A 22,792-nucleotide genomic window follows, 5' to 3' on the forward strand; every position below is an offset into this window, starting at 1 on the left:
GCTGCTAGACCTATCAGTGGTACCCTGCATCAAATTGCCCAACAGGCCAGATCTGTTGACACAGCACAACCAAAAGATCAGACACCCAGATCCAGCATCGCTCAATCTAGCAATCTGGCTCCTGAAATCCTAGAATTCGGGCACTTACAACTTACCCAAGAATGTATGGAAGTCATAAAACAAGCAAGAAGGCCATCCACCAGGCACTGCTATGCAAGTAAATGGAAGAGGTTTGTTTGCTACTGCCATATTAATCAAATACAACCATTACACACAACTCCAGAACATGTAGTGGGTTACTTGCTTCACTTACAAAAATCTAACCTAGCTTTCTCTTCCATTAAGATTCACCTTGCAGCAATATCTGCATACCTGCAGACTACCTATTCAACTTCCCTATATAAAATACCAGTCATTAAAGCATTCATGGAGGGCCTTAGGAGAATTATACCACCAAGAACACCACCTGTTCCTTCATGGAACCTAAATGTTGTCCTAACTAGACTTATGGGTCCACCTTTTGAACCCATGCACTCCTGCGACATACAGTTCCTAACCTGGAAGGTGGCATTTCTCATCGCCATTACTTCCCTGAGAAGAGTAAGCGAGATTCAGGCGTTTACTATACAGGAACCTTTTATACAACTACACAAAAATAAAGTCGTCCTAAGGACCAATCCTAAATTTTTGCCAAAGGTTATTTCACCGTTCCATCTAAATCAAACAGTGGAACTTCCAGTGTTCTTTCCACAGCCAGATACCGTAGCTGAAAGGGCACTACATACATTAGATGTCAAAAGAGCATTGATGTATTACATTGACAGAACAAAAAACATCAGAAAGACTAAACAACTCTTTATTGCATTTCAAAAACCTCATGCAGGAAACCCAATTTCAAAACAAGGTATAGCCAGATGGATAGTTAAATGCATCCAAATCTGCTACCTTAAAGCTAAACGACAGCTGCCCATTACACCAAGGGCACACTCAACCAGAAAGAAAGGTGCTACCATGGCCTTTCTAGGAAACATCCCAATGCAAGAAATATGTAAGGCAGCCACATGGTCTACGCCTCACACATTCACCAAGCACTACTGTGTAGACGTGTTATCCGCACAACAAGCCACAGTAGGTCAAGCCGTATTAAGAACATTATTTCAGACTACTTCCACTCCTACAGGCTGATCCACCGCTTTTGGGGAAATAACTGCTTACTAGTCTATGCAGAACATGCGTATCTACAGCGACAGATGCCATCGAACTGAAAATGTCACTTACCCAGTGTACATCTGTTCGTGGCATCAGTCGCAGTAGATTCGCATGTGCCCACCCGCCTCCCCGGGAGCCTGTAGCAGTTTGGAAGTTACCTTCAATTATTTATATATGTATCATCTCAACCTTAAATAGGTGCATACTTAGTCACTCCATTGCATGGGCACTATTACTACAATTCAACTCCTACCTCACCCTCTGCGGGGAAAAACAATCGAAGATGGAGTCGACGCCCATGCGCAATGGAGACAAAAGGAGGAGTCACTCGGTCCCGTGACTCGAAAGACTTCTTCGAAGAAAAACAACTTGTAACACTCCGGCCCAACACCAGATGGCGAGCTATTGCAGAACATGCGAATCTACTGCGACTGATGCCACGAACAGATGTACACTGGGTAAGTGACATTTTCAATCACTTTTAATCACATTATGTACTTACATACTTACTCCATTGCATGGGCACCTTTACTATATACCCAACTCCTACCTCACCCTCTGCGGGAAAAACAATCTAAGATGGAGTCGACGCCCATGCGCAATGGAGCCGAAAGGGAGGAGTCCCTCGGTCTCGTGACTCGAAAAGACTTCTTCGAAGAAAAACAACTTGTAACACTCGGAGCCCAACACTAGATGGCAGGATAATGCACAGCATGTGCATCTGCAGCATCTCATGCCACGAACAGATGTACACTGGGTAAGTGATATTTTCCATATATTTTATATATTTTTGATGGCATGTGTAGCTGCAGATACACATGCTATGCATTATTCCGCCATCTAGTGTTAGGCTCGGAGTATTACAAGTTGTTTTTCTTCGAAAAAGTCTTTTCAGAGTCACTGGATTGAGTGACTCCTCCTCTCGGTCAACCTGCGCATGGGCATCGACTCCGTTGTTAGATTGTTTTCTTTCTGCTGTCGGGTTCGGACGTGTTCTCGCTCCGAGATTTTGAATCTGAAATTTCCGATAACTTCTTTGACCGTCGGTATTATTTCGTTCGCGTTTCCACCTAAGAGACTCAAACAGATAGTAAAGTCGAAAACTAAATTTCACCCTTCTGGGCGCGCGCCCCCGACTCGGGCCTGTTCGGGCCTACTACGTCGAAGCTTGATGGATCGGACTCCGTTTCGATTTTGTCCCTGATGGCACGCAAAATTTCCATACACAGACCAACACCTTGTATATAATCTGTGTCTTTCCCCCGATCACAGAGAAGAGGATTGCGAGGCCTGTCTATTGTTTCGATCCAAAAAGACCATGCATGATCTGAGAGCCAGGAGACTGGAAAAGGTGTCAGAGTACCAAAAATATCGACACCGTGGAGGAAGAACAGGTGCAGACGGCAGTTTCCATCAAAGACACTGACTCTGAAGAAGACTCGGAGGAAGATAGACTCATCACTGCTGGTCAGCACGTGAGTACGACTGCCCCTATGCCCACTCATAAAAAGTCCTTGAAGTCCTTGGTGCACCACTGCCAGAGAGCCATGGTTCGTCCCGAAAGAAGATTCTCGTCCACCGACCTTCGGATTCGGTGCCGAAAAAGGCCACGCCTCAGTCGACACCGGAGTTGAGCAAGTCCACCGAAAGCTCAACTTCCGAACTGAGTCGGCATCCCCACTCTTCAAAGTTGAGGCCTCGATGCCCTGCTTCGGAGACGAAACAACCGGCTGTATTTTCGGGCCCGAAAAAACTATCCTCTTCGGAGCTGAAAGTCTTATTTGGAAGAACAAGGACTTTCGAGCCATCTTAAGCAAAGCTCAAAATCACTTGACGAACAGTCATATAGACCATCTGATCATGTTTCTGAGGACACACAGATTCAACCCATCCTTGAACTCATGAATGAGAGACAATCAAGGATTCATATCCGTAAAGAGACTGGCAGAATAATTACTGCACCTCCTCTACAGACCAAGAGAAATTTGGCTTTTCAAGAACATTTAGATACTGCTCCACCACCAGCAAAGATTTTTAAACGGAAGGCGAAGCCATTACCTATGCATACTTCTCCCCCTCATTCACCACAACGTTTTTTTTTTCCTCCACCACCCACTAGCCCCCCACCTTTGCTTCACCAACTCATTCACAATATTTTCATGGTGATATAATTGATCCTTGGAATCTCTATGACCCCTATCCTATTCCTGCCAATGACCCGGACTTATACCCTTCCAAACCTTCTCCACCAGAAGACACTACTCCATACACCTAGGTTATTTCTAGGGTAGCAACGTACCATGGGGTACTTATGCACTGTGAACCTTTAGAAGACCATTTTCTTTTTAACATCTTATCCTCCACAAAGTCACAATATCAGTGCCTTTCAATGCTACCTGGCATGATTAAGCATGCAGATGAAATATTCACTGAGCTGGTCAAAGCTAGGGTTTTAATACCACGCATTGACGAAAAACAAAAGCCTGCACCTGCAGACCCTGATTACATTACCCACCAAGTACCTCCAGACTCCGTGGTAGTGAGTGCTGCCAGAAAGAGGGCTAATAGCCAGTCGTCAGGGGATGCTCTCCCCCGACAGAGAGTAGGAAATTCGAAGCTACTGGCAAGAGAGTAGTGACACAAGCTGCTAACCAGTTTCGAATTGCAAACTTGCAAGCCTTGCTAGCAAGGTATGGATGAGATGCAGGAACTCCTACAACACCTGGCAAAAGAACACCAAAAGAGAGCACAACAGATTGTTGAGGAGGGTCAGGCCATAAGTAACAACCAAATACGGTCTGCCCTTGATGCTGCAGATACAGCAGCTAGAAGCGTGAATGCTGCTGTCACCATACGCATACACACATGGCTATGTTCCTCTGGATTCAAGCCAGAAATACAGCAGGCAGTGCTGAATATGCCTTTCAATAAAAAAAAACACTTGTTTGGTCCTGAGGTTGACAGTGCCATAGAAAAACGCAGGAAGGACTCAGACACTGCCAAAGCAATGGGAGCCTTCTATACGACACCTTACAGAGGCTCCTTTCGTAGACAACAATTTAGAGGAGGATTCAAGCCACAATCCAGAGGCTTCTACTTCCCAGGCAAAACAAGGGCAACAACAGCAGTACCAGAGCTGGGGATTTAGAGGTTCTTATAGAGGTCAACACTTAAGAACGAGAGGCAAATTCCAGGCCTCAAAACAAGCCACTACCCCATATAACAGTGACTTATTAACCATCCCTCAACCCCACACATCTCCTGTGGGGGGCAGACTGCAGCAATTCCACTCCCAATGGCAAAATATCTCCTCAGACCAATGGGTACTTTCAATTATCCACAATGGTTATTGCCTAGATTTGATTTCTACCCCTCCAAACATTCCTCCACGTTATCACAGGTTGTCCCCAGAATACACTGTTCTATTACAAGAAGAAGTACAATCGCTACTACTAAAAGAGGCAATAGAATTGGTCCCAAAACCTCAACAAGCAACAGGGGTATACTCTCTATACTTCCTCATTCCCAAAAAAGGGTGGCACTCTCAGACCCATTCTAGATCTCAGACCACTAACTCTGTATATCCTGTCAGAACACTGTCACATGGTAACTCTGCAGGACGTCATTCCACTACTGCAAAAACAAGATTACATGACTGCATTAGACCTCAAAGATGTGTATTTCCATATACCCATCCATCCAGCTTACAGAAAATACCTAAGGTTTGTGATAGCTGGAAAACATTATCAATTCAAATTTCTGCCATTCGGCATAACAACAGCTCCAAGAGTATTCTCAAAATGTCTAGTGGTAGTAGCAGCTTACCTAAGAAGACAACACATGCATGATGTCTTTCCATATCTAGATGATTGTCTAATAAAATCAAGCAATATTACACAATGTCAACAACACACTCAAAGCACAATAGAGACCCTACATACACTAGGGTTCACTCTCAACTACCAAAAATCCCGTCTTCAACCAGCACAAGTGCAACCTTCCCTAGGTGATATTCTCAAAAAGTAAAAAGCCTTAGCCCATCCAAATACAGAAAGGATACAAGCTTTCCAAAATCTCATACCACAAATGCAGCCAAATCAACAATACACTGTAAGATTTATCATGAAACCATTAGGAAAGATGGCATCCTGCATAGCAATAGTACTGCATGCAAGACAAAACATGAGGACACTACAACAGTGCCTCTCACAGCAATGGTCTCAAGCACAGGGTCAGTTGCAAGATCTAGTGTTGTTAAACCGCCAAACGCACAGGTCCCTTCAATGGTGGAATCTCAGCAATTTAATGAAGGGGCGGTCGTTTCAAGGCCCTGTGCCTCAGACCACAATAACAACAGATGCATAAATGATAGGTTGATGAGCTCATCTCAACAACCTTACCATTCAAGGGGAATGAGATTAAAAACAGCTAAATTATCACATAAACCATTTAGAATTATTAGCTGTGTTCCTTGCCCTAAAAGCGTTTCAACCACTGTATTATCTAAAGAAACAAGGGTGGACACATTAATCTCAACTGTCCCTTCTAGCCCAAACAATATGGAAATGGGCAATTCACAATCACATTCATCTACTAGCAGAATACATCCCAGGAATCCACAATGACCTAGTGGACCTCCTAAGCAGAACACACCAACAGATACACTAATGGGAAATTCACTCTCAAGTACTTCATCAGTACTTACAAAGTGGGGAACTCCATAAATAGACCTATTCGCAACAAGCGAAAAACACAAAACGCCAATACTTCGCATCCAGACACCCACACCCTCTGTCCAAGGGCAATGCTCTATGGATCAACTGGTCAGGGATATTTGCTTACTTTTTTCCCCCTCTCCTACTACTTCTATTTCTGGTCAGCAAACTACGTCAGACCTCTCTTACCATGATACTCATAGCTCCAACGTGGACACGGCAACATTGGTACACAACTCTCCTAGACCTGTCAGTAGTACCTCACTGCAAACTTCCAAACAGACAGGATTTGTTAACACAAAACAAAGGACAAATCAGACATCCAAATCCCATTGCTCTCATCTTAGCGATTTGGTTCCTGGAGTCATAGAATTTGGATACTTACAACTTCCATTAGAATTCATGGAAGTTCTCAAACAAGCACGCAAATCTACAACTAGACAATGCTATGCTAACAAATGGAAATGATTTGTTTATTACTGTCCATCTAAAAATACCAACCCACTTACAGCATCAATACAACATATTATATGCTACCTACTTCATTCACAGAAGTCAAATTTAGCTTTCTCATCTATTAAAATCCATCTTACTGCAATATCAGCATACTTGCAAACTATTCAGCATACCGCTCTCTCTTTAGAGTCCCAGTTAGTCCTTCATGGAAGAACTAACGTATTATTCCACCTAGAAAACCACCTGTTCCTGCTTGGAATCTCAGTATTGTACTCACAAGACTAATGGGCCCACCTTTTGAACCCATGCATTCCTGTGAGATTCAATTCTTAACCTGGAAAGTTGGTTTCCTCGTGGTCATTACTTCATTACGAAGAGTTAGTGAAATACAAGCATTCACTCTTGAGGAACCTTTTTTCTTAATTACACAAACATGAAGTTGTACTTTTGCTAGAAATTTTGGATTAGTTCTATCACCTTTTCACATAAACCAAACCGTGGAATTGCCGGTCTTCTTCCCACAGCCATATTCAATTGCAGAAAGAGCCCTTCACACTCTTGACCTTTTAAAAGAGATCTAATGTACTATGTGGATAGAACAAAATAATTCAGAAAAACAAAACACCTTTTCGTTGAATTCAACAACCACACAAAGGGAATCCTAACTCTAAACAAGGATTAGCAAGATGGATTGTTAAATGAATACAAACATGTTACATTAAGGCAAAAAGAAAACTTATAATCACACCTAAAGCACATTCCACTAGGAAAAAAAGTGCATCTATGGCATTTTTAGGAAACATACCAATGACAGACATATGTAAAGCTGCTGCATGGTCTACACCACATTCATTTACAAAGCATTTCTGTGTAGATGTATTTTCAAAGCAACAGGCCAATGTTGGTCAAGATGTCTTAAGGACATTATTTCAAACAACTCCAACTCCTACAGGCTAGCCACTGCATTTTTTGGGGAGAGTAACTGCTTTGTAGTCTATAGCATGTCCGTCTGCAGCTACACATGCCATTGAAAGGAAAATGTCACTTACCCAGTGTACATCCGTTCGTGGCATGTAGTGCTGCAGATTCACATGCACCCTCTCTCCGCCCCGGAAGCCTGTAGTCGTTGCAGTTTTTATAATTTGAACATATGTATATACATTTACATTTGCATGGACATCTATTTTTACTTACTATTTCTATACAACATTTATATTATTACACTCTATCACTCCTTCCTACACCCTTTGGCGGGAAAACAATCTAGCAACGGAATCGATGCCCATGCACAGTATGACCAAGAGGAGGAGTCACTCAATCCTGTAACTCAGAAAAGACTTCTTCAAAGAAAAACAACTTGTAACAATCCGACCCCAACTCAAGATGGCAGAATAATGCATCGCATGTGAATCTGCAGCACTACATGCCACGAACAGATGTACCCTGGGTAGGTGACATTTTCCACGTGTGTGTGTGTGTGTGTGTGTGTGTGTGTGTGTGTGTGTGTGTGTGTATATATATATATGTATATATATGTATATGTGTTCAATGGCATGTGTATCTGCAGATCCATTCTGACATCTAGTGTTTGGCTCAGAGTGTTACAAGTTGTTTTTCTTCAAAGAAGTCTTTTCGGAGTCGCGGGATTGAGTGACTCCTCCTCTTGGTTCCATTGTGCATGGGCATCAACTCCATTGTTAGATTGTTTTCTTTGAAGATTCTAGGAATGATGGCATCTTGCATAGTAATAGTACCACATGCAAGATTAAACATGAGGCCCTTACAACAGTGCCTTGCACAACAATGGTCACAAGCACACTGTCAACTACAAGATCTAATGTTCATGGACCGCCAAACACATATGTCCCTTCAGTGGTGGAATCGCAGCAATTTAATGAAGGGACGGTCGTTTCAAGACCCTGTGCCTCACACCATAATTACAACAGATGCATCAATGATCGGTTGGGGAGCTCACCTAAACAATCAAACCATTCAAGGTCAATGGGATGTCAAACAGAAACAGCTACACATAAACCAGTTAGAATTATTAGCTGTGTTCCGTGCCCTAATGGCATTTCAACCTTTTCTCAAACAGAAGAATGTTCTTATAAAACAGACAACATGACAACCATGTATTATCTCCACAAAGAAGGGTGGACACCTTCATCTCAGCTGTCTCTTTTAGCCCAGACAATTTGGAAATGGGTTATTCACAATCAAATCCATCTACCAGCACAATATATTCCAGGAATAGGCAATCAGTTGGCAGATCTCCTCAGCAGAAATCACCAACAAATGCACGAATGGGAGATTCACTCACAAGTACTTCAAAAGTACTTTCGAAAATGGGGAACACCAGCCATAGATCTATTCGCAACAAGCGAAAACGCAAAATGCCAAAGCTTTGCATCCAGACACCCACATCCCCTATCCAAGGGCAATGCTCTATGGATCAATTGGTCAGGGATATTTGCTTACTCTTTCCCCCCTCTCCCACTCCTTCCATTTCTAGTCAACAAATTACGTCAAACGTCTCAACATGATACTCTTTGCTCCAACATGGGCATGCCAACCTTGGCACACAACAATTAGACCTATCTGTAGTACCTCACTCCCAAACAGACCAGATTTGTTAACACAAAACAAAGGTCAAATAAGGCATCCAAACCCCAATGCTCTCAATCTAGCGATTTGTCTCCTGAAATCATAGAATTTGGTTATTTAAATCTTCCATCAGAATGTATGGAAGTAATTAAACAAGCATGAAAACCTACTACTAGACAGTGCTACACAAATAATTGAAACTATTTGTCTACTATTGTCAATCTAAAACCATTGATCCACCTACAGCATCTATACAAGATATTGTATGCTATTTCCTTCATTTACAAAAATCCATTTTGGCTTATTCAGCCATTAAAATACACCTTACTGCAGTATCTGTATACTTACAAACTATTCAACATACTTCTCTATTCACAGTTTCAGTTATCAAAGCCTTCATGGAAGGATTAAAACGCATTATTCCACCCAGAACACCACCTGTTCCTTCATGGAATTTGAATATTGTACCTACCAGACTTATGGGACCACCTTTTGAACCCACGCACTCTTGCCAAATTACATTTTTAACATGGAAGGTCGCCTTCCTTGTAGCTATTACTTCTTTAAGAAGAGTTAGTGAAATACAAGCATTCACTCTTGAGGAACCTTTTTCTCCAAGTGCACAAACATAAGGTTGTACTACGGACAAATCCAAAATTTCTACCAAAAGTAGTATCTCCTTTTCACATCGGTCAAACAGTGGAATTGCCAGTCTTCTTTCCACAGCCAGATTCTGTGGTAGAAAGAGCTCTTCATACCCTAGATCTCAAAAGAGCTCTTATGTACTACATAGACAGAACTAAACAGTTTAGGAAAACAAAGCACCTCTTGGTTGCTTTCCAACAACCACATACGGGCAATCCTATATCAAAACAAGGATTAGCAAGATGGATTGTTAGATGAATACAAACATGTTATATCAAAGCAAAGCAAAGAGGCAACTCTTGATCACTCCTAAAGCACATACCACTAGGAAATAAGGTGCAACAATGGCTTTTTTTTTTAGGAAACATTCCAATGGTTGACATATGTAAAGCAGCTACATGATCAACACTTCATACATTTACAAAACACTATTGTGTTGATTTTGTTCTCACATCAACAAGCCTCTTTAGGCCAAGCTGTAGTCGTTTTAAGTTTTACATTTGTACTTATGTATATACATTTGCATGGACATCTCTTTATATTTCTATACTCTATCACTCCTTTCTTCACCCTCTGCGGGAAAACAATCTAACAATGGAGTCGATGCCCATTCGCAATGGAACCGAGAGGAGGAGTTGCTCGATCCTGCGACTCCAAAAAGACTTCTTCGAAGAAAAACAACTTGTAACACTCCGAGCCCAACACTAGATGTCGGAATGGATATGCGTAGCATGTGAATCTGCAGCACTACATGCCACGAACAGATGTACACTGGGTAAGTGACATTTTCCATATATATACACATACACAAAGAAGTATTCGTTTTTTAAATTGTGTGAATATACACACACACACACACACACACACACATTATTTTTCTAAATTGACCCCAGATTTATTCTTTGAGTGTGTCTCACATTTATTGCCTCTGCAAGTACAACAGATGGTTAGCAGTTCCCTCTGATATCCCTAATTGTTTGCCCACACTACCACAAATAGTATTAGTCCTATTTACTTTTGCCTCTGCAAACCAATTGGGGATCCACTGGACTCTGCATGGCATACTCCTTTTTAGTGCACCATATAAACAGCCAGCTTTTTATGTTGGTTGAACAGCGGTGGGAATTTGCGACTTTGCATTTGCTGATAACACTTGGTCAATATGTGACTACATGAGTAAATCCCAAAAATGTACTTCAGTTGAATTGCATTCTTTGAATTAGATATTTTTTTTGCCAAATTCTTAAAAGTAACTGTTAGGTCCCTGGTTAGGTTCTTGTAGCTTAACAGTTTAAAAAAAAAAAACTATAGTTAGGACTGTAAAAAGTTACGATTTTTTTCTCTAGCTCAAAAAAGGTCCCAATGTTAGAATAAAAATGAGTACCAAGGAGTTTGACCTTACCCTTTACCTTCATCTTTCTCACAAGCTTTTAAGACCCCTCTGTAAAGGGTACAACATTAAAACAGGCTCAAACCCTACCTCTCTAAAGATCCAGGAGCTGTTGGCAGAGTATGAGCAGACCCATCCTACTGATGGAGCCACTGACCCTGTAGATCAGGGCAACTCAATTTAAGAGGAGGATCTGGACCCTCCATCACTTGAAAGAGTGGAACCTGCACTCCACAAAGAACCCAAGGTGGACAGAGTACCCCCCCCCACACCCCCATTCCCCCTATAGTGGGAATGGCTCAGGTTCCTCAAGGTCCAGTGAAGAACGCTCTGAGGAAGAGATTCTTTTAGAAAGGTATTGCCCTGGAGGACAGGATACTGGCCATAGAAAGGTAAAGAGCAGAAATGGCTTTTGCACCCACAAATGGTGGCAGCAATTTAATACCTAGGGACAGAGTAGGGCGTTGAAGTTTCTGTTGCAGGAAGGTTAGGCCTTGCTGATCTACCCACATAGTGAGCCACCACCAGGCTTAAACACGCTCATTTTACTTGTTTTCTCAGTGTTACCAGTGTCTGTAGGGCTGCAGGCTAAAAGGCCATGAGAAATGATACCTCAGTCATTTCAGATCTCTGCTCTGGAGGTCTGCTTTTGGAGGTAGCCCAAGAAGCTGCATTTGCACCCAGCCGGACTTTCATGTCTGGATTTCCTTCGATGTGTGGTCAGATAGCAGCGCTACTAATTGACTAGCCTTCTGATCATGCTCTGTAAACATTTTAAGTCACCCTTTGCTTGATTTTTTTCCTTTATACTTTTATTGAGATGGTCCTTGATTTTCTTTTTTTAAATTTTTTTTTTAAGTCCAAGCGTTGGGTTTATTCCCATAGCAAGAGTTCTGCATATTTGTCATGTGATTCTGTGATTTCATCTAAAGTTTTATCAGAAGTCTTGGGCTGTCTTGATATGCTTAGGGCGCATGGCCTTTTGTATTTTCTCACCTTGCTGTTATAAGGAAATGCCTCCTTGGCATGGTTACCCCCTGACTTTTTGCCTTTGCTGATGCCAAGTTATGATTTGAAAGTGTGCTGAGGCCTGCTAACCAGGCCCCAGCACCAGTGTTCTTTCCCTAAAACTGTACCTTTGTCTCCACAATTGGCACACCCTGGCATCCAGGTAAGTCCCTTGTAACTGTTACCCATGGTACCAAGGGCCCTGATGCCAGGGAAGGTCTTTAAGGGCTGCAGCATGTCTTATGCCACCCTGGGGACCCCTCACTCAGCACATGCACACTGCTTGCCAGCTTGTGTTTGCTGGTGGGGAGAAAATGACTAAGTCGACATGGCACTCCCCTCAGAGTGCCATGCCAACCTCACACTGCCTATGGCATAGATAAGTCACCCCTCTAGCAGGCCTTTCAGCCCTAAGGCAGGGTGCACTATACCACAGGTGAGGGCGTAGGTGCACGAGCACTATGCCCCTACAGTGTCTAAGCAAAAACTTAAACATTGTAAGTGCAGGGTAGCCATAAGAGTATATGGTCTGGGAGTCTGTCATACACGAACGCCACAGCACCATAATGGCTACACTGAAAAATGGGAAGTTTGGTATCAAACTTCTCAGCACAATAAATGCACACTGATGCCAGTGTACATTTTATTGTGAAATACACCCAGAGGGCATCTTAGAGATGCCCCCTGAAAGCATACCCGACTATCAGTGTGGGTTGACTAGTTTTGCCAGCCTGCCACACACCAGGTATGTTGCTGGCCACATGGGGAGAGTGCCTTTGTCACTCTGTGGCTAGTAACAAATCCTGTACTGGGTGGAGGTGCTTCTCACCTCCCCCTGCAGGAACTGTAACACCTGGCGTTGAGCCTCAAAGGCTCACCCCCTTTGTTACAGCGCCACAGGGCATCCCAGCTAGTGGAGATGCCCGCCCCCTCTGGCCACAGCCCCACTTTTTGGCGACAAGGCCAGAGGAGATAATGAGAAAAACGAGGAGTCGCCACTGGCCAGTCAGGACAACCCCTAAGGTGTCCTGAGCTGAGGTGACTGACTTTTAGAAATCCTCCATCTTGCAGATGTAGGATTCCCCCAATAGGATTAGGGATGTAGCCATTGGCTACTAACCTCCCAGACCTAAACACACCCCTAAATTGAGTATTTAGGGGCCCCAGAACCAAGCAAGATAGATTCCTGGAACCTGAAGACGAAGAAGGACTGCTGACCTGAAGCACTGCAGAGAAGACTGAGACACCAACTGCTTTGGCCCCAGCCCTACCGGCCTGTCTCCCCACTTCAAGAAAAACTGCAACAGCAACGCATCCCCCAGGGTCCAGCGACCTCTGAAGCCTCAGAGGACTACCCTGCATCTAAAAGGACCAAGAACTCCAGAGGACAGCGGCCCTGTTCCAAAGAAACTGCAAATTTGCAACAAAGAAGCAACTTTTAAAGACCCCACATTTCCCGCCGGAAGCGTGAGACTTTCCACTCTACACCCGACGCCCCTGGCTCGACCTGTGGAAAACTAACACTACTGGGAGGACACCCCGGCGACTGCGAGCCCGTGAGTAGCCAGAGTTGATCCCCCTGATCCCCCACAGCGACGCCTGCAGAGGGAATCCAGAGGCTCCACCTGACCGCGACTGCCAACTTCAAAGAACCCGATGCCTGGGAAACACACTGCACCCACAGCCCCCAGGACCTGAATGATCCCACTTCCAGTGCAGGAGTGACCCCCAGGAGGCCCTCTCCCTAGCCCAGGTGGTGGCTACCCCGAGGAGCCCCTCCCTTGCCTGCCTGCATCGCTGAAGAGACCCCTGGGTCTCCCATTGAAACCTATTGCAAACCCGACGCCTGTTTGCACACTGCACCCGGCCGCCCCCGTGCCGCAGAGGGTGTACTTTCTGTGCTGACTTGTGTCCCCCCCGGTGCCCTACAAAACCCCCCTGGTCTGCCCTCAGAAGTCGTGGGTACTTACCTGCTGGCAGACTGGAACCGGGGCACCCCTATCTCCATTGAAGCCCATGCTTTTTGGGCACCACTTTGATCTCTGCACCTGACCGGCCCTGAGCTGCTGGTGTGGTAACTTTGGGGTTGCCCTGAACCCCCAACGGTGGGCTACCTTGGACACAACTTGGACCCAACTTGGAACCCTGTAAGTGCTTTACTTACCTGAAAAACTAACAAATACTTACCTCGCCCAGGAACTGTTGAATTTTGCATTGTGTCCAATTTTAAAATAGCTTATTGCCATTTTTCCCCAAAACTGTACATGCTATTGTGATGGTTCAAAGTTGCTAAGATACCTGAGTGAAATATCTTTCATTTAAAGTATTGTTAGATTATTTTAAGAACCACAGGTTCAAGATTTACAAAGAAAAGATATTTTTTTATGTAAAAACCTATTGGTCTGGAATTGTCTTTGAGTGTGTGTTCCTCATTTATTGCCTGCGTGTGTACAACAAATGCTTAACACTACCCTCTGATAAGCCTACTGCTCGACCACACTACCACAAAATAGAGCATTAGAATGATCTTTTTGCCACTATCTTACCTATAAGGGGAACCCTTGTGCATGCTATTTCGTACTTTGAAGTAGTGCATACAGAGCCAACTTCCTACAGTTGTGCTATGCAGATTTGTACAGCACACTATCACCCATTAAGGTATCCTTGTGTGACCCCCTGCAGTGTTGTGGCCAGTCCCGTAAATAGTTTTTTTGGGAGATTGATAGCGACGGTTGTTCTGTAGTCTGATGGAAGCCTCCACAAAAAGACAAATCAACAAGCATTCTTTGTATTCTTGAGAGACCATCCATAATTTTGGTAGAACTCTATGAACTTCATACATTTACGTTTGACTTGCAGCTGACACCAGGATAGAGTTTGACAGACACAACATGCCAAACACTTGTAAGAGAAGTAAGTACAACGGTGTTATGCCGCGAGACGTGGGGTTGGGCCATAAAAAATGGATTGGTGTTGCAGCAGTTAATCTAGCAAAGGGTCTTTATTTGAGGCAGAACACTTATCAGCAGAGTGCTGAGTGGTTCTCCAGCCAACATTGGGAAGTCCATGCCCATGTGCTCCTTCGATACCTCGATTCTCGGCTGTCATCAGTAGTCCTGTTAGCCACTGTACAAAACAGGAAGTGGCTTCTCTTATGTGCGAAAGAGCAGGTCCTTGGGGCACATGTACTGCATCAGTTGTTCTTTTCATTCTTGGCAAGAGTGATTCAAAGGGTAAGGCGACCTCTTGGTGACCACCTTCTTAGCCCCTTCCTGCGGTGGATGATCTAGTATTTTGACAACTCTGGGCAATCTTACACTTCAATTACTTCAGACATTAAATATGCTTGTGTAGGAATCTGGCCTGGTGTGTGGTGAGCACCTATGATGTTATCACCTTATACAAGGTGCAGGTATCCCCTGTTAGTGAGGTGTAATCAGTGTTAGGAAGCCAGGGCTCTAGTGGTAGATGTAGATGACCGTAAAGCTCATGCAATACCACTGTAGCCACGCAGCACTATCACACATGAAAGATATAAATATAGGTACTTTAACCAAATACTATATAGGCAATACCCCAACTGGCAGTAAGTAAACACGCTATTATGTATATATTAGGAGTCCCTGATTAGCATAAAAGGCAACAGAAAACAGTGAAAGCTGTAGTAAGTACTGAAGGCTCAGGGAGGGGGACCAAAGTGGAATGCGAAAGTCAGGCCCCCACCCAAGGAAGTGGAATCAATAGAGGGGAGCTGGAGGAACTAGGAACCCCAAAAGGTAAGTACCAGAGTGCCCCCCAACCCCCCAGCAACCAGGAGAAAGGAGGTAAGTACCTGATTCTCCCCAAATCCACCAAAAGGACTTACCCTGACCAGACTGCAAGAATCCAAAGGTGGAACCTGGTAGAGGAAGACCTGTAAAGGAAGGGGACCAAATCCAGTTCACGTTGGAGTGTCCAGTCGTGAGAGGAGCCACTTACCCACCTGTCTGTGTATGCAGGACCAGGTCAGTGAACGAAGACAATCAGCAGTGCAGCACTGGTGCAGCTGATGAGTTCCTGAAGTGATGCAGTCGACGTCCCACGTCTTTGGTCACTGGTGTGGAAAAACCACCAACACGCCTTGGCAAATGGCGTTGGAGAAGACATGCAGAGCTGCGGGGGACCAGCAAGGTCCAGGAGGACTAAGCCCAAGGAGGGTAGTCCCGGGTGACCCTCAACAGTGAGGAGAGTCGCAGGAAGAGGAGGCGGCCCACGCAGCACACCTAGAAAGGAATCCCACATTGCTGAAGAAGCATGCAGAGGGCTGTGCGTCGCAGGGAGGAGAGCTGGGGCTACACTGAGCCTGAATATCCCTTGGAGGGGATTCCAACAAGCCTTGGTAACTGCAAGAGATGCGGTGCATCGGGATACTGTCCTGCATAGAGAGGCAAAGGTTTATCGTCTCCCAAGTTGGACAGTTGGTAGAGAGGACCAAGGGGACATCTCCAGACCACAACCTGTGATGCAGGATCCACGCAGCTCTGGAGGAGAGGAGATCCACGCAGCGGGTCGTCATTGCAGTTGGTGCCTGGGTATCCAGGTGAGTGACTCCTTCACTCCCAGGAAGATTCCTTCTTGCTTCTTGTGCAGGCTGAAGAGCCGTCACCCTCAGAGGATGCACGGCCAGGGAAGTGTTGCAGTTGCTGGAAGGAGCCGGAGAAACAATGTTTCAGAGCAGTCGTTGCTGTAGATGCAGATTGTAGGTTCCTGAAGGGTCCAGTTGCAGTTCCATTTGCCAGAAGGTGAAGTAAATGTTGCAGAGGAATCCTGCTGGAATCTTGACGTCGAATGTGAGGACCCACCCAAGAGGGAGACTGAATAGCCAAGGAAGGGGGGATTGGTCACCTATGAGGAGGGGGCTGTGATGTCATCTGGCTGACCTGGCCACTCGGATGCACCCAGGGGCCTCTGCCCACCTTGGGTTCAAGATGGCACGATCAAGTGGCCACCTGGAGGAGCTCTGGGCACAACCCCTGGGGTGGTGATGGACATGGGAGTGGTCACTCCACTTTCCATTGTCCAGTTTAGCATTAGAGCAGGGACTAAGGGGGGGGGGGCAGGAAGGGTCCTACACTGGTGCAAACCGGTTTATGCAAGGAGGGCACCAAATGTGCCCTTCAAAGCATACCAGTGGCTTGGGGAGGCTACCCCTCCCAAGCCATGTAGCACCTATTTCCAAAGGGAGAGTGTTGCCTCCCTCTCCCAGAAAAAATCCTTTGTTCTGCCTTCCTGGGCTTGAGCTGGCCAAACAGCAGAAGGGCAGAAACCTGCCTGTAGGATGGCAGCAGTGAGCGGCTCCCTGAGAAAACTCTGCAAACTGGTATGAGTGCAAAGCTGGGGTTCCTCTGAGGAGCCCCTGGAGTGCATGGGATCATGCAACCAATACTGGCAACAGTATTGGGGTATGATTATGACATGTTTGATACCAAACATGCCCAGGTTTGGAGTTACCATTATGTAGCTGGACACAAGTAGTAAAATGGCTTCCCCACACTTTCCAAGTCCAGGAGAATGGACCTGGAGTTCATAGAGGCATCTCTGCTCATGCGAGGGTGCCTCCACACACAGGTACCTGCGCCCTGTCCTCTGGGCTAGCAGGGCCTGCAATAGGGGTGACTTACAGTGATCTGGTGTAGTGAAAGGGTGCATGCACCTTTTCACGTAGGATGCAATGGCAGACCTGCATACACATTTTTCAGGGGCTCCCATGGGTGGCATAACATTATTTTAAAAATGACATATGTAGGTACATATAAATACATATATCTACATAGATGGGCTTTATGTTAAACCTTTTCATTTGTTGGTTATATTGTCATTCAAAAGTTACTTCTGTATGCATCGTGGGGCTGTGCGTCAGCCCACTTCAGCCATTGGCTCTTTAGTCCTGCAGGCAACTGCATTTGTTAAGTGCAGCAGTGCTATGTCCGTCATTTGAAAAAATCCTATCTACCAGTGGGCGGTGTTTTACAGAAAGATTCTCCTTTCCTATTGATTTTCTGTTGCTACAGAGAGCTCGCTCATTGCAGAGATAAATAAAAATTCTAAAACCCTGCAAAATACTTCTGAGAAAGGAGAGACCTACAGGAAGATATTTTACCATCACACAGAACGCTTTTAAGGAACCTTTTAACTTGCTTTAAAAGGTTCCTTAAAAACGTTCTGTGTGATGGTGAAGTATCTTCCAGTAGGTCTCTCCTTTCATCGGAGAATATTGCAAGGTTTTACAATTATTACTTAACTCACATTATTGAGCCTGACCGTTGTGTGGTGGGAAACATTAGTCAGAACTGATATCACAGGCACCACTGTGGCAGGACTGTATGAACCCTTCTCCTCATGCAAGCATGACAACACAGAATCTGTGGTTTTTTATAAGCACACTTCTAGCCTGGTACCCAGTTGGGGTCTAGGGGCTGTTTCTAGCACGTTATTTACTTACAGAGATGCTGTCACTGAAGTATTGACCAGCTATTTGCTTCTTTGCTTTTACTCTGCTATAAAGAATCTTCCTTTGAAAAATAAATATTGCCGTCTGAGAGGTGGCTAATATTTTGCAGAGCTGCACACAGTTTGACAGACGTTATTTCTTTGGGTACGAAACTGCAGGATGGGGGAAATGAAGGTGAGGCTGCTGTTGTGGTGCGACATGTCTTTAATACTCCAGTTTTTATGAAACAACCTTCAAATTACTTCAAGATTAGACTTAACTAGTGGATTTTTTTTTTTAAACTAATTTGTTCAAGGCTGACATTAAATGTTCTATTGTGTTAAGGGGGCCTGATCTTCTCTATTGACACATGATGCAGTGCATTAACTTCTGTTTGTTTTTTAACAGGATATATTTTTCATGTTGATCATGTATTACATTTCATGTTGCAAATGCTTTACTCTACATAGATCTTTCTTTATTTTGGTAGAGTTTTGGAACAGCATAAGTTGACGAAGGAGCAGTGGGAAGATAGAATTCAAACATGGCATGAAGAACATAGAGGGATGTTAAGGTATGTCATTATTTTCTGAAATTAATCTGGTTCTTCATCTGACGGACTATATTTTCTAAAGTATGTTTATGGAAGTTCTTTAAATGCACTTTGCTAATGCATGGAAAACGCCCGCCACCACTGAAGAAGTAATTAGGCTCTTAAAAGTGAAAAACAAAGCATAGTCACAAAATCACTCAGCAGTCTCAACTTTATCATTCTTGCATTGATGAGCATTTTCTCTAACGTTACATCATTTAATTTAATTTCATGAAGCTCTCAACTTCTCAGTGAGCAAAATCAACTCTTATTTGTCTACTTTGGGATTATACCAAGTTATTCTAAGTCTGTAGAAAAACATACCCTGGAGCTTTACTTAATGGTACCCAAAAAGGTTTTTAAACCGAGTTGCTGCAAGTACACAAAAGGCAGAATTTGTGGTAAGGGGTGATAGACGTCTTGTGCAGCTGAGTTCAGAGAACTGGACCTTGTATAGTGCTGAAATTGGATCATCAAAGAAAAGGGCCAATTGCGTGATTGGCCTCATGCACTGTACACATTGACTTGAACTAGATTAGTTGATTTACAGGATGCTAATGCAACTTTACTGACTTCTTGACAATAACAGGAGCCCCTTAAGAACCAAGCAGCAGTATTCTGAAACCATTTAATCAGTTACTGAACTGGACCAAGATATAGACCACATTAGAAGCTAGACATGTGAATATTGAGTAAAAGACCATGAATGCTGGTATTACAGAAGCCATACTCTGTGTTGGCAGAGGTAGCATCGGTCATTAAGCTGAATACCCAGATTTCAAAGCAGCTTGTTTGGTGGAGATGACTCAGTAAATCAGGCCAGTGCTAAATATTCCACATTTTGCCTCAGGTTAGGTCTGCCATGTTTTCGTTCTGTTTGAGGTACTTGACCTACACACACAGACCTCTTCAGACTGTCTTACTTGGGCAATAAAGAGGGACAAAAAGATCAAAATTTCCTCAAGAAACAATGTGTGGGAAAGAGGACGTGCAAAGTACGGCTTGCTGGGAGAGCATTTACCTCTCATGAATGGTGTTCCTGCTTCCATTTCCACCAGAATATGTATGAAAAGCATTTAATTGATAACGTGAGCACATGGCAATGGCATAAGTATCTGACATTTGTTTTGCTGCCTAACTACACAATTATTTCAGTGAAATCCCCCCCCCCCCCAACCAAAATAAAAGCTAATAACTCTTATCAGTACAGTGCTCAGTTGCTTTAGAGCCTGGTTGACATATCTAAATTGTGTGTGTGTGTGTGTGTGTGTGTATATATATATATATATATATATATATATATATATATAATATTGCCTTCTTAACTTGCTTATCTAGGTCTTAGAATCTGGTAGTTTGGTTTCTGTTGCTTATAAAGAGTCAGTTGCTGTTCTGGAGATGCTGCCAAACCTGACCTTGTGCTTGACACCTTTTGTGACAAGTGGCTACATTAGTTGCCCCGGGTAGATGACACTTCCAAGGTCACTGTGTGGCACCTGCTAATAGTGAATATCGGCATCAATGGAACCCCAAACTGCTCTTACCCAAACTCTCTAGTTACACTGGACCTCAGTTAGGACTGTTGCCTTAGTTGGAGTCTGCAGCTGCCTGAGGCCATCACTAACAGGAAGCGACCAACCAGATGATGATGAAGCAGGAGCTCCGTGGGCTGGGCACTTGCATCAAGGGGGCTAGGAGAACAAGACAGCCAACTTCATCAGTAAGACCTTCATTTGATTGACTGCTGATCAGTCCCAGAAATAGGGGCAGGGTGGACGTTTGAGGGTTGAGGGGGTTTAGTGAGCTGAGTTGACCAGCGTGACGCCATGCATGACTAGGCGTTGTAGGCGATGACAGATGGCAAGGAGATGATGCTGGAAGCGGGGAAAGTTTCAAGGCAATTCATGACAGCACATAGGAGGAGGAGCTTGGGACTTGAGAGGAACCAGGACTTTGTCTTGCGTAGAGGGCTGTACAGATGTGCTGGTTGGGGTCTCTATAACTTTACAACTGGATTGCTAACCCTCTGTATCCATCTCTACCTTGTCTTGGCACTATCCTGGTGGCCTCGCTAGAAATAAAATCGGCTATTGTTTTTTTTCTCTGTCATCGCATATCTGCATGTGGGAGAAGAGTTGGCTATGCAGATTGTGGAATAGGCGTATGTTTTCCCTTCCAGCTGTAGTCCCTTCCTTCTCCCCCCTTCCAGTTCATAATGTTTCAGTGGAACATCTTCTCTGACTGCAGCAAGAAGTAGCAGCCTTGGTTCATAAGGAAGCTGTGAATTTAGTGCCAGAGCACTAAATTGACAAGGGTGCTTCTCACATTACTTTTTTGATCCAAAGAAGGACTATCTTGGACTTAAGGGTCTTTAAACATATTCCTGCTCAAGGAAATGTTCAAGATGCTGACCCTTGCTCAGGTTCTTTTGGTGCTCGAGAATGGAGATTGGATGGTTTCGCTTGACTTGGAGGGCACATATCCATATACTAGTCCTGAAGTGAAATCCCACTGGAAGTACCTGTGTTGTGTGGGGTGCTTGACTACCAATTTGCAGCTCTCCCCTTTGCCCCGACATCAGCATCACAAGTCTTCACAGAGATGACTACAGTGGTGGCAGCTCATCTTGTGGGTTCTGGGATTCCAGTTTTTCCTTACCTGGATGGCTGGCTTCTGAAGGCCAGGTATCTGGAGATGGCACAGTCACACCTGTAGTCAACTGCATCCTTGCTGCATGACCTGAGCTTTTCCGACAATGTGCTCAACTCTCACCTGGAGCATTCTCAACGCTTCCCAATTATAGGGGCAGTACTGGATACCACCTTGGGTCGAGCCTTTCAGCATTAATTAAGAATACAGTACATCTGCATGTTACTACCATGCTTCCAAGAGAGTGCTCGGATCCCAGTCCTGTGCCATTTGCTTGCGAGCATCATGGAGAGCTCTCCAGTGGTGGGTCCACAGATAATTCCAGCACGAGATCGACCTTGCAGAATCCTTTTATTGTATCTGGGAACTCTGCCACGGAGCTTGCTTGAGTTGTGGAAGAGGTCCTTTCAAGTGAGATGTCCTTCCAACCCCCAGCAGCCATTGCCACAGTAGTAACAGATGCTTCACTCCCTCCCAACTAAGTGGAGAAATGGCCTGGAGAACCTCCAGTCCCCGGTAGAGCAGTACTTGATCTGATAATGATTCAGCAAGCACTCAAGGCATTTCTCCCTTCCTTTCTTGGCCAGTGAGCCCAGATCTTGACAAACAATACAGTGAGATGTGGTTTGTTGTCAGGGGAGTAGGTTCCCAATCTCTCAGTTGCAAAGTTCTGGGGCTCTGGTCTTGTACACAGACCATGGAATGCGGTTGGTGGCGAATCACCTGGCGGGTGAACTGAACACCAGGGCCGACTACCTGATTTATCATCATCTTGCCAATCGGAGGTTGAGAAGAGCATCTGTGTTCAGTGGATCGTGCCTCGCATGAATTTCTTTGCCCGTTTATTTCATTTCTCATTGCCTGCAGTTCTGTGCCTTTCAGCATCCGATGCAAGGAGCATTGGAAGACCTGTTTCAGTTGAAGTGAACCTTTCCTCTTTACTACATTTTACCTTCCAAAGCATTGATTCCTGTGGTTCTGAGGAAGAACTGCCAAAACTGGTTCCAGGTGATCTTAGTGGCCCCAGATTGGCAAGAAGTGTGTGGTATGTGGAC

General features: G+C 44.5%; 1 protein-coding gene across 3 annotated transcripts in view; it reads left to right on the plus strand.

The window, feature by feature from the left end:
* Nucleotides 1-22,792, plus strand: part of RDX (radixin) — a 506,777-nt gene that overhangs the window by 113,254 nt on the left and 370,731 nt on the right. For all 3 annotated transcript variants that reach the window (XM_069202305.1, XM_069202306.1, XM_069202307.1), the window contains one exon: nucleotides 18,987-19,070. In XM_069202305.1, the coding sequence (XP_069058406.1) occupies nucleotides 18,987-19,070 (84 nt within the window). The remainder of the gene's footprint in view (nucleotides 1-18,986; nucleotides 19,071-22,792) is intronic.

The sequence above is a fragment of the Pleurodeles waltl genome, chromosome 8, assembly GCF_031143425.1.
Source record: "Pleurodeles waltl isolate 20211129_DDA chromosome 8, aPleWal1.hap1.20221129, whole genome shotgun sequence".
NCBI classification, from domain to species: domain Eukaryota; kingdom Metazoa; phylum Chordata; class Amphibia; order Caudata; family Salamandridae; genus Pleurodeles; species Pleurodeles waltl.